We start from the raw sequence: 13,537 nt of genomic DNA on the forward strand, positions 1-13,537 counted from the left end.
TGTTGTAGGTAGAGGATCCCATGAACAAAGATGTGATGTGCACATTCAGAAATTGTTAAGGGGTTAGCAAGAACGTCACTGTGCAGACAGGTTAGGGTGTGTGGAGCTGAAAGGGCCATCTGGTGTCAAAAGATGGAAAGCCTTAAATATCCAGCTAAGGAATTTAGATTTTGGTTCCTACACAATGGAGAAATACCAAAGATTTTTTTGAGGATAATTTTATTGCTGGTATGATGGAAGAAGTGAGGAAACGATCAGTCAAGACAACCAATTAGAAGATAAATCCCTCCCCCTTGTCTGCCTGTCAGAGTCCATTCATCTTTTAGAAGCTCAGCTCTTCCCTAGCCTCCCCACTCAGTGTCAATCACCTTTTGGTTTTACCCATTCTTCATATATTTCTTATTGTGTTGTATTATAATTATTTATTTGTCTCTATCATTGGACAAGAATAAAGACCATGTCTTGTTAATCACATTTGTATTTGTCTAGAATGTAATACATTGTCTCAAACACAGTAGATCCTCAAAATCTTTGTTGGTTGAATGAATAAATAGAAGCCTACCTCATTAATCTAAGAATTGAGAGCTGATGAGGATCTGACCTAGGGTAATGGCAGAGAAAGTTGAAAAGAGAGGTGAGAAGTGAGATGCAAATGGCTGATTAATCAAATATTGAGTTCCTTCTATTTCACAGGAATATTCTAGGCACTGTGGAGAACATAAAGAAAAAGAAATAGTTTCTGTTGTCCTATCTAGATGAAAACACAGGGAAATAATAAGTAAAACAAAAACTAGTAAGAAAGTGATTTAAAGAACCTGTGGATTAAAGTGGTAAAGAAGATGGAACTTTATCAGACTATTGAAGAATGGGCAGGATTAGGTACAAGTTAGAAAAGAATTTCTAGCTAGGCCTGGCATGAGCAAAGACCCAAAGGTAGGACTGTACAGTACATCTTGAGGGGATAATAAGTAGATGAACTGTATTGGGAAATAAAACTGGAAAGTAGGTTGGGACAAGACTGTGGGTGTCCTTGAATGCTAAGCTAAGGAGTTTGAAAGCTTTTAGGAAGGAAGGTGACATGATTAGGGCTTGGAGTTAGAGATTAATCTGGAAGCACTTGGATGGAAAGAGGCATGGAAACTGGTTAGGAGGCTCACTGCAGTTGTTCAGTTGGCAAGGTAATGAGAGCCTTAACTAGGAGAATGACAGCAGGCAAATGTAACAACTAGGAGGGCAGTCACAGAGGAAGAATATTTTAATAGCCAAGACTTCACAAGACACCAAGAAAAACTTGTGGTCTGAAATATTTACATAGGCAAGCCTCACTTTCAATAGCTAAATGACCACTTTACACCTCACTTTTCACTTTGAGAGTTGAATAAAATGAGGCAGTACAGCTGAATAGATTACATAAATGTGTATGTATATGTATTTGTATGGATATATAGATATATGTATATATTTGTATATGTACATACATAAAATTTTATTTATAAAATTGTACAGTTGCATTCCAATTCCAACGATAACTGTCTCTTTTTTAGGGTCACCTAAAGCTCTGAAAGCTGTTACTCTATTTCCTGTAAAAGAGAGAGTATCATCCTGTAGATGTGAAACAAATTTAAAAAATTAAAAAACTTATACTTGACAGACTTACTCAACTAACTGTTCATTTTGATTTGGTTTCTATAGCGCTGTCTGACACTAATGGATAGAGGATTTATTTTCAATTTGATAAATGACTATATATCTGGATTCAGCCCCAAAGATCCTAAGGTAAGGTATAAGAACATAACTGTAGTAAATGTCAGACATTACAGTGTGAGGCTAAGGGTGACATTTATCGTCCTCTGAAGGATTTGGGACTGCTGTTTCCATTTAGGTACTTTGAGTATAGCTGTACTTCAAAGAAGGGAATATTGCATAGTGTTTTGGGGGAGGGTCCCCTAAGACCATCCACATGTTTGGTGGTTTAGTAGAAAGACACACAGGACTCAACATGTAGTCGTACTTACAGCTAAGATTCATTACAGTGACACAGCAAGGATGCTCAGCTGGATCATAAGGGAAAAGACATCAAATGGAGTCCTTGGCAGTGTGTGTGCAGGCTTCCTGGGCATGCCCATCCTCCTGTGAAGGCTCACCCAGCACACCTTCTCTCCAGCAGCGCAAATGCAGTCACACACTCAATGTTTCTGTTCAGGGAAGCCCATTTAAGACTCAGGGTTTAAGGTTATTAGTGGGGGCAATTCATGTATTGGAGGCTGGTCAAAATTCCAGAGTCTTGGAACGGAAAGGAAAGCAGGTGTTCACCATAAATCACATTGTTTGTACAGACAGCCTGAGCACACTGGCACAGAACGTACATCCTTATCATAAAGGAAACGTTTCAAAATCCAATTTCTCAAATGCCAGCCAAAGACCAGCCAGTCTTTTTAAGGAGAGCAGTCTTAGGCCTGTTGTGTTAACTCTTTCCTGCACAGGTCACCTCTCCAGGTATGCTTAAAATACTAAACACTTCTCTTTTGAAAATTAATACTCTGTATTTAGTTATTAAAATAGTAAATACGTATTCGTGTATGATTTCTTTCCATTTAGGTTCTGGCTGAATACAAGTTTGAATTCCTGCAAACAATTTGCAATCACGAACATTACATTCCTCTGAATTTGCCCATGGCATTTGCAAAACCTAAACTTCAGCGAGTTCAAGGTGGGTATTTGCGTTTTCCATCATTTAGAATTGTGTTTTCCTTTTTTTTTCTTCTTTCTTTCTTTCTTTTTTTGCTAGCACTAGTGTAGTATAATGTTTTCTAGTTAAAACAGTCAATTTACAGATAACCTCAGAATTGTTACTATCTGAAGATAGATTTGTTAATAGTATTCTGCATTTCCTTCAGAGTGTCAGTATGCTAGTATTTGTAGTATGAAGAAATCTGGTGTGTTAAGTAGATTGTTGCTTAAACAGATGTTAGATATTAGAAAAATTGCTCTCTGTAGTAGTGTTTGAACTCTTGTATGAGACTGAATTAAGAAAACCATATCAATACATTTCTGCTGAAAGGAGCATCAAAAGAAATGTATAAAGGCAGAATAAAACAATAATATGTATGTATTAAATTTGTGAAATGCCTTCAGTTATCTCCATTGCTAGTTTTATTGAATGCTTTGTTGTGTAGCACTATTCTTATGTTACTGTGTTTTTTATTTGTCCCTTTTCTTTTCATATATTAATTAGATTTTTTTTCATTTGCGGTGGACCGTTTGACTTCAGTAGGTAGGTTTAACTCGGTTCACTCTAAAGTAGTTTGCTTTCTTTAAAAACAATTGATTTGATGAATGGCTAACATGGACGGGGGCTTTGTTTGCTTTTCAAATCCTCCCTAGCCAAAATGAGGCTTTAGTTAATGTACCCATAAAATGTAGGAGGCAATGTATTTGTTTGCTTTTAAGACAAGCTTTGAGTGTTAATTGCTAGAGGAATCAACTTGAAAACATTATTGTCAGAAAACAAGTTTTCGCTCAAGCCAGCATGGGGGCTAGAGGGTAGCTGTCCTTTAAGTGTGCGTCATTTTCCATGCTTGCTTTGCTTCTTTGACCTGTGCCATGACTGCTTGGGCACAATTTTAAAGGTGTGGATAAACCCATCTGAATAGATTTCTTTAAGTCACTGAAGTGAAAAACTACCATTGCAAAATCTACCCAGATAAGGCCACCCAGGTTAGTCAGTACTGGCCCTTTTGCATAGAAAGCGATAGGGATTCACAAAAGAGTATGGCCAGTGGCAGGAAGAAAGTCAGCTGGCTTGGTTTCTAGGGAGTAGCTGAGCAGTGGTTTTATTGATTGAATTACAGCCAGTGAAAATGGAGGAAGAATATTCAACCACTCCATTATTAGATTTTGAGCATGTATAGTCCACATACTTCTCCCAGTATTTATCACTGTGAGGAGGAAGTCAGAGAAAAAGGGTGGACAGATCATCAGGACTTAGGATTAAATCTGACTACTCATAACACTTATTCACTCCTAATTGAATGCATAGCATTATATCAAGTGCTAAAGAGACCGAAAAACAAAATAGAAGATGTATCCTTCGGCTTTATGGCCTAACTAAATTAAAGCATACAGGAAATATGGTAGAAATCCACTCTAAAAATTACTAAACTGGATCACAACCCCTGCTGAGTAGTTATAAGGCAAGTCCCAACCAGGATATTCGCAGCTGGGATTGAAAATGGATAGAAGATCCAAAAGGGAGTGAAAGACATAGTTTGAAGTATTGATTTTATGAGATAAAAGATTGGTATTTGCGTGATGATGAATTGGAGTGGGATGAGGCTGCTTTTCTTATTGTTCTTGTGTCCCATTGTATTCAGGTCAATATGTAACATTTACTAGAACAGCCAATAGTACTGTTAGAATGATTCAGTTGTCTAGTTTCTCTTCCTTTTCCTAATTTGCATGTATAAACAGATAAGTAAATCAAGTATTATTATATAGAATTACTCCAATTTGTAGTTACAACTAAATCTCTTCAGATAATCAAGAAATATGTTAAGACATTGCCAAATATGGTATTCTTTCATTCTAGGTTCTATCCTAAGATTTCCAGAGTTAAAAAGAAGTATGGGGAAAAGAATCTAGGGACTATCCTACCCACTAAAATTATTATTAAGGCTATCATCTAGCCCTAATTATGAGTGCTCATGTCTTGTAAAAGTTTGCATGCTCATTTAAATGATAAAATAATTGTTCTGATTCATTAGTAAAATAAAACCTTCTGCTAGCATGATCACATATTACTAAGTAATAAATTATAGTCTGTTATTTTAATATTAAAATAATTTTGAATATTTTTGTAAATGGGCTTTAAATTTCATTGTACTGCAGATCCAAATCTTGAATACAGTTTATCAGATGAGTATTGCAAGCATCACTTCTTGGTTGGTCTGCTTCTGAGGGAAACCTCCATTGCTCTTCAAGACAATTATGAGATCAGATATACAGCTATCTCTGTCATAAAGAATCTTTTGATAAAACATGCATTTGATACTAGATACCAGCACAAGGTAAGGATGTCTATATAACGCATCAGTATCATGTTAGTAAATTTCTGCTAAGATTTTGCACTAAAGATGGAAGTTTTCTGTGAGAAAAATACTATGAGCATTGATGAACTTATTTTTATAAATAAGTTTTATTTCTGTTTCAAATGATTAGTTTTTAAAATATTGTTTCCTTAACTGTTGAAGAAAACACTGGTTTCTCACTTTGGCCATATTTTGCCCTGCTTTTCTGAGGAGTAAGGATTTTGGGAGAATACTAAGAATGAAATTGCAATTGAAAATAGCCACTTAGAATCCTACTGAGATAACGAAATTTAAGCTGATTTGTGTTTTATCAGAAGTAGGATATTCTATTTCATGATATAAATTTATTTCATTCTTCCTTTTAATGGTTTCTTCAGGCCTGATAAATTTCTTCACTACATTTAATAGATGTCCTATTTATACCGCCCCACCCCAAAATCATTTTTCTTTTATCACTGGGGCTGAGGAAATAAACATTTTCTGTCACAAATAGCAGCACTACTGTGGATTGATTTGCTCTCCAGGACATCAACACATTGCCCCGACTGCCACTATCATGTCCAAATATAAATCACCCCCAAAACACTTACTATTTATGAGTTAGTGATAAGGGATTTTGCATAAAGTACTATTCACTGGTATACATGCCTCAAAAGTTATATAAGCCAAACTTTATGAAACACATCTAGAAATATGTCGAAGTTCCTCTGTTTATTACCATAGAGTTGTAAGACAAAAAAAATTAAACTTGCTATTCCAACACTGGAACCTGCCAATAGAAAATGCTATAGACTATCAGGTGGGATTCTGGGCATGCTGATCTGATATGTTGGAATGGTTCATGAAATAAGGCAGTCCTTGGACCTGGCATTGGTTTTACCTTGATGAAGGACATGACACTTATAAATCCTCATTTGTTAAAATATTTATCAGGGCTACTGGGTCAGCCATTTTGACTGAACAGACTGGTGGATTTAGACACTGTTTTTAGTGATTTTGTTTTTTAGCCAAATCAACCAATTCTTCCCCTGCACTCTGTTCATAGACCTGCTATTTTAGTATCATTATGTGATTTTGAGTCTGAACTTCATGGATGGCTTCCCAGTGCTGCTGTCCTCTTCATTGGTAGATGCTCTCCTTTTTCTTTTTTTTTTTTCTTTTTTTTTTTAAATGTTTTGCCTTTTAATGAATCTGCCATAGAGCGCTCTCCCACACTTCTCCATCCTGGGACTCAGATCTCAGCTTTAGGTTGGGATAAAAGAGTGGGGAGGGGAATACATGTGAATGGGACTGAGGGACTAGGGCTGGAGCCAGAAGCAGGAACAGAAATCCAAGTCCTCTTAGCATCCTGGGGTCAACAGTAAACCAACAACACGCGTGTGGCCCTTATCTGCAAAGTGGTATCATATTGCACCCAAGGTACCAGGGCAGTCATATTGGACCTGAAGTGCCTGAGGGGCGCCACTGTCCCCCTGGAGAGTCAGGAGGAAGCCCATTTTGTATCTCATGCTCAGGCACAAAGTGCCACCTTGGCTTCGAGAGTGTGGGGGGACCACACACTTGGGTCTGGATGAGATGCCATCTTGAGCCTGGAGAGTGGGGAGGAGGCGGCCCCATCTTGGGCCTGATGAGAAACCATAGGGTTTCCAGAGCCCAGGATCAGGCAGGTGGCATGAGCAGGATGGGAAACGCAAAAAGGAAGCAAAACCAATCCTAAGGGTAAACTGGACCCAGGAGAAGGATCAGGCCAAAGGGGAGGAGCTAAGCCCCAGGAGAAGCAGCTGGGAGGTGGCAGAGCAAGGGCTAACGCTAGGAGGAAGAGGGAACCAGGGCCAGCCCTGGGGAACAGAAAAAGGGTCCAGACGTGTAGCTAGGAGTGGAGGCAGAGGCAGGAGGGTGAAGGAAGGCGCCAGGAAGCCCGAAGTCTGCAGGATGCGCAACCCAGAGGAAGAGGGCGGTGTCTGTAGAGGGAGGAGATTGGCAGCCCCCATTAGTAGACGCAGGGGCTCCTCAGGGAAAAAGTAGCATCAGCCCCTGAGGGCCAAATCCAAACTTAGAAAGGCAGAGCGCAAGGAAAGGTGGGGCACAGTGAGCCCCCAAGATGGAGACAGATCCAGAGGTGGCCAGTTATCCAGGGGCTGGAGCCAAGCCTCAGATACAGGCGGGGCATCAGGGAGAAGGGCCAGGACCACCGGGAGGAACCAGATGCAAGCGGTGGGGCTGAGCACCATTGCACTCCCCCCCCCACCCCACCCCCCACACACATACACAACGTTATCCAGGGGGTGGGTCGGCCCTGAGCATGACAGCAAGATGGGAGGGGGGCTATATAGGGTATGAGCCAGGTCACAAGCCCCCTTCAGCCCCCAGGACGCAGAGGCAGGCGGGGCGTGGGGTCCAGGCTAGGCCCGCGGCCCTGGGTCTTGCTCGGGCTCAGCCCCGGGCACGCCACGGATGTCAGGCAGCAGGCAGCAGCTGGCCACGATGTCCAGGCGCTCGGCCAGCGCGCAGAGGTCTCCCCGCGCCAGGCGCACGCTGTGGGCGGCCGCCAGCCTACTGGCCAGGGCGGCCACGTCGCGGCCCGCCCGGCGGTACACGCCGCTCACAGCGGCCGCCACATCGTGGTCCAGGCGCGCCTGGCTCTGGTCTCCATCGCCTCTCTCCGCACCACCGTCTTGGGCCTTCGCAGCGGCCTCCGCCGTGGACCCTGAGACGCCATGGCACCGAGCGGGTGGAGGCAGCTCGGAGCCTGCGGGGTGCGCTACCCAGCGGAAGTGCCTTCTTTTTCTTAATAGAGTCTATATGTTTACTATATTATTTATACCCAGATGAAAATTTTGATAGCTACTTAGGACAATTTCACATCTAAAAGATGGACACCTCAATGAAAAAAGTAATCATTCTCTGGCAACTAAATGGGATTGTTTTTATAATACAAAAACAATGTGAAAAAATGTATTTGCCTTCCCTGAATGAACTGAAAGTATTTTAGTAAAAAAACAAAAACAAAACCAATAAAACCACTGCTTTCTCATGTTATAAGAACAACATAACGACTTCTTGATTTGTTATATAAACAATTTATGATTTTTCCAAAGAAATCACATGCTGTTATAGCCATGTGAACGCTTTCAAATATATACCTTAATATATAGCCATTATAAATATAGCTTAATACATATCCATAAATAAATATATTATTGATAAGTGATTAATAAGATATAAGTATGTCAAATGTAAAATATGTAATAGGAAGTTTTCCTTACTAAATAAATGTGGCTGTGGCTGTAAACCTTATATAAATTACACAAGTCTGTGTGTGGAAGCCACAGCTATAGTTTTTATTTACTGCACCTTTAACATAAATATTCAAATTTGATTAACATTAAATTCTATGGGCTTGAAAAAGCACACTGCAAACTATATGGATTTAGAATAACCTAACTCACCTGCTATCAAATGGCTTAAGGTAGCATCATATTGTTTCATAATTAATCATGTGTTCCTTTGTTTTTATATTCAAACTAGAGGCCTGGTGCTCAAATTCGTGCACCAGTGGGGTCCCTCGGCCTGCCCTGTGGGATCAGGCTGAAACCGGCGCTCCGACATCCCCTGAGGGGTCCTGGATTGCGAGAGGGTGCAGGCCAAGGCGAGGGACCCCATCAGTGCACAATCGAGGCCGGGGGTTGATGTGGGAGGTTGGCCAGCCAGGGCGGGACTGCAGGAGGGCTCCAGGGCATGTCCGGCCCATCTGGCTCAGTCCCGATTGGCTGGACCCCAGCAGCAAGCTAACCTATGGGTTGGAGCGTCTGCCCTCTAGTGGTCAGTGCACACCAGAGCGAGCAGTTGAGGGGCCTTAGCATATTATTAACATATTATATTTGATTGGTTGATTGGTTGAACGGATGCCTGGACACTTAGCATATTAGGCTTTTATTATATAGGACATAAATAAAATTATGTACCTTATTCTTGTAATCACTTTGGAAAGCTGACTTGGAGATGGATTTTATTCTTTTTCTGCAGTATTTCCATTTGTCCGTAATAAACGGAAAATGCCTGACAGGTACATCCAGTTATATTTCTTTAATTAAATTTTAAAAAAATATATTTTTATTGGTTTCAGAGAGGAAGGGAGAGAGAGATAGAAACATCAATGATAAGAGAGAATCGTTGATCTGCTGCCTCCTGCACATCACCCACTGGGGATCGAGCTAGCAACCCAGGCATGTGCCCTGATTGGGAATTGAACCATGACCTCCTGGTTCGATGCTCAACCACTGAGCCATGCCAGCTGGCCTAATTAAATCTTTTACTTACAATATTTGCTAGTTTTATTTATGTGATTTTATTATAAAGTAGATTTAAACTTCTCACCTTTAAGATGTTATTAATTACTTATTGCAGTTTGCATTTTGTCACATTATAACTGTAATAAAATAATATTCTTTCAGTTTATATGGTTGCTCTGCTATGTGCCCCTTTTTTTGGTGAATGTTGATATTGATTTAACACAGTTAACTGGTATAATATATCTAAGTGAAAAGCTATCTTAAAGCCATCCATTCCAACCAAGTTTAGTCACTCCTTTAAAAATGCTAGTTACTGCTAGTTACCATAGGATTCTGGTTAACTGTTGTTTATACCTAGTAGTTGGGAAAAGGATCTTATGCAATGTAGAGGAATATGTTTTTAGCTGTGATTTCAAAGGATTCATGGGAAAAGCACAAAATGAACTTTACTTCTGTGAAGCAGGAAGTTGCACTCCCCCTTACCCAATCTCTTTAGATGAAAGTGAAGGAAAACGGGATTTCACTAGTGTCTTACCTAGAGGTGGAATTTTAAATACAAATGCTCCTCAACTTCTGATGGTGTTACATACTGATAAACCCACTGTAAATTGAAAATATTATAAGTTGAAAATGCATTTAATACATACCTTACCGAACATCATAGCTTAGCCTAGCCTACCTTAAATGTGCTCAGAACACTTACATGAGCATGCAGTTGGGCAAAATAATCTAACACAAAGCCTATTTTATAATCAGGTGTTGAATATCTCATGTAATTTACTATGCATATCGCTTTCACACCATTGCAAAGTAAAAAAAAAATGATAACTTGAACCATCATAAGATGGGGACAATCTGTATTTTACGTCACATATTTGGACATTCATTTTTTAAAAATAATTTATATACACACACACACAATAATTTACACACACACACACACACACACTAGTGACCCGGTGCACAAAATTTGTGCACATTAAAAGGGAGTTAATTAGAGGAAATGTTTTTTTTTAAATATATTTTATTGATTTTTTACAGAGAGGAAGGGAGAGAGATAGAGAGTTAGAAACATCGATGAGAGAGAAACATCGATCAGCTGCCTCCTGCACATCTCCCACTGGGGATATGCCCGCAACCCAGGTACATGCCCTTGACCGGAATCGAACCTGGGACCTTTCAGTCCGCAGGCTGACGCTCTATCGACTGAGCCAAACCGGTTTCGGCATAGAGGAAATATTTTAATATTGCTTTTTGCCCTTTCTCTATAAAAGAAGTGTCAGAGATGTAAGAAAATTAGTAAAATGTATATGAAAATCTTACTCCTGTCAGAGTCTCAGGCGTGCCATGGGAACCAGAGTCAAGTCCCCACCCACCCATGTGCGCCTTGAAATTGCACAAGACCCAGACCTGACTGGCCCCACCCCCATTGGGCTAGATCCAGACCTGGCAGGCCCCACCCGTGTCAAGCCCTGCCGGGTGGGGGGCGTGACCTCAGGTCGCCTGGCCTGGCACCGGGGCGGGAGGTGCAGCCTCAGGTTCCCTGGCCAGGTGCCAGGGTGGGGGTCATGGCCTGAGGTCCCCTATCAAGCCCCGCTGGCTAGGGGGTGTGACCTCAGGTAGCACATCCTGAGGTCCCCCGGCCTGGCGTTGGGGCAGGGGGCGTGGCCTGAGGTCCCCCATTAAGCCCTGCCAGGCAGGGGGCGCAGCCTGAGGTCCCCCAGCCTGGTGCCAGGGTGGGGAGTACAGCCTGAGGTTCCCTGTCAAACCCCACCAGGCAGGGGGTGCAGCCTCAGGTTTCCTGCCCGACCCAGCGCCACGCAGCCTCAGGTCCCTGATGATTGCTCATTAAGGCTCGTTATGGGAACTCAGCCTCCGCTGTGGGTGCAGCCATCTTGTGTTATGGGATCCCCACCTCTGCTGTGGGCACAGCCATCTTGTGTTACGGAATCCCTGTCTTCACTGTGGGCACAGCCATCTTGTTAAGGCATGAAGGTCAATTTGCATATTCCCTCTTTATTAGATAGGATTTTCACTGATCTCAGAGAGGAAGGAAGAGATAGAAACATCAATGGTGATAGAAAATCATTGATCAGCTGCCTCCTGCACGCCCCCGCACTGGGAATCGAGCCTGCAACCTGGGCATGTGCCAATGACCGGAATCGAACCTGGGACACTTCAGTCTGCAGGCTGACACTCTATCCACCAAGCCAAACTGGCCAGGGCTGGACATTCTTTAAATGTCCAAAATACTTTTTAAAATTCTGAAAATCGTATATGTACACACACACACACACACACACACCTATTGTTATCTGTAAATAAGTTAAATATTATGCCTGTTTGAGTGTTTTGAGGTTTTAGACTATGGGAAAGATTAAAATGCCAAGCTCATTACTCTCCCATTGATTTTTAAAATTTATTTATTTTTTTATTTTTTTGTTTTTTTAGCTTTATTGCTTAAAGTATTACAAAGGGTATTACATATGTTTCCTCCCCCGCCCCCTTGACAATCCCCTGGCCTCCCTTATCCCCCAGTGTCTTATGTCCATTGGTTATGATTATATGCATGCATATAAGTCCTTCTCTCCCATTGATTTTTAAAGCCCTTTCCTCTTTGTTCAAAAACTTAGGTATGAATGAGTATAGGATTCTCTCCAATAGAACTTTGCTTCATGGGCCTGGTTAACCAAAGCTTCAATTCCTCTCCGTCTTTGGTTGAGAGAATTCACAGATGGCCTGAGTAAGAGGACATTTGTCAAATACAAATAATGATGCCAAAGTGAGGGTAGAGAGAGGAGCTTCAAGTACCTATAATTTCTATCATCATGTTCCCCAAAGTGACTCCAAACAAATACACAGTCAAGAAAAGAAAATGCTTTCTATAGAAAGGCTGCTTTGAGACTAGATCTCCTAGCCCGCCCCTCTTCCCACTTCCAACCACATTGCCACTCCTCAGCTCCTCCTCTAATGAAATTATTGAGGTGTCACTGGTCCCTATTATGTGTTACTCATAACTGCAATGGGAGATCTCCTAACTTCTTATAATTACCAGGAGACATCTTTCCTATTCAGATCAAGAATGTTCAATGTCTAACATTTGTTCTGGGGTCGATAAAAGTTCCTGTAAATCACTGCAAGTGATGTTGACACCTAAGAGAATTGCAATTTCTACTTGGGCTGTGGGCAAATCTTTTTTTTTTTTCCTTTTTAAAAAAAGAGTAATCTGTTTACAGAGTAAAAATCAATCAATCAATCAAAGGCCTTTCTCACATTCCTTACCTCCATGCTCCAATTTATCTCTCCAAAAGCAGCTACTATTATCATTTTCTTTTATATACTTCTACTTTATGCAGGCACAAGCCTATATATAATGTATATACAGGATAGGGCAAAAGTAGATTTAAAGTTGTGAGTACATGAAACACAGTTTATTCTTGTGTTATTAATTATTGTATTATTTTCCACATGAAAAACTGTAAACCTGCTTTTGCCCCATCCTATATAATAGAAACCATTATGTATTTTTCTTTTTTCCTTTAACAATACACCCTAAACCAGGGGTGGGCAAACTTTTTGACTCGAGGGCCACAATGGGTTCTTAAACTGGACCGGAGGGCTGGAACAAAAGCATGGATGGAGTGTTTGTGTGAACTAATACATGTTAACACTGCTGCTGGTGAAGGAGCGGAGGGGAGAGCAAGAGAACCCTCCGCTCTTTCGGCTCCGTGGGCCGATAGAACAGCCGAACTGGCCGGATCCGGCCCGCGGGCCGTAGTTTGCCCACGGCTGCCCTAAAGGTAGATCTTTGCAGTTGTACCATTATATGATGGTACACTGCAAATATGGATATACCTTATTATATTTATTTACCCATTTCTATTAATAGATTCTGAGGTTATCATCTATCTTTTGTGCAGGCAAAATTTTCCATATAGTTTTCACTGACTGTATGTTTTCCTGTGTTCCTGTTCACTTAAGAGAACTGTAGCCTCTCCTTCCCTAGTGATCACTCACTATCAGAATTAAAATGGGCTCTGATCTGGAAGCTGTCATATTGATAATAGCAGCTAAAATGTATTGAGGACTCTCTATGCCAGACACTCTATTAAATAACTCACATGAATTATTATTATCATCCCCAACTTACCAAATAGA

At 41.1% G+C, this 13,537-nt stretch overlaps 1 protein-coding gene across 1 annotated transcript in view; it reads left to right on the forward strand.

The window, feature by feature from the left end:
* Positions 1 to 13,537, forward strand: part of DOCK11 (dedicator of cytokinesis 11) — a 192,502-nt gene that overhangs the window by 114,612 nt on the left and 64,353 nt on the right. Inside the window, exons 29-31 of the mRNA XM_081081274.1 lie at positions 1,693 to 1,776; positions 2,599 to 2,710; positions 4,888 to 5,066. Of these exons, the coding sequence (XP_080937400.1) occupies positions 1,693 to 1,776; positions 2,599 to 2,710; positions 4,888 to 5,066 (375 nt within the window). The remainder of the gene's footprint in view (positions 1 to 1,692; positions 1,777 to 2,598; positions 2,711 to 4,887; positions 5,067 to 13,537) is intronic.

The sequence above is a fragment of the Myotis nattereri genome, assembly GCF_964212035.1.
Source record: "Myotis nattereri genome assembly, chromosome: X".
NCBI classification, from domain to species: Eukaryota; Metazoa; Chordata; class Mammalia; order Chiroptera; family Vespertilionidae; genus Myotis; species Myotis nattereri.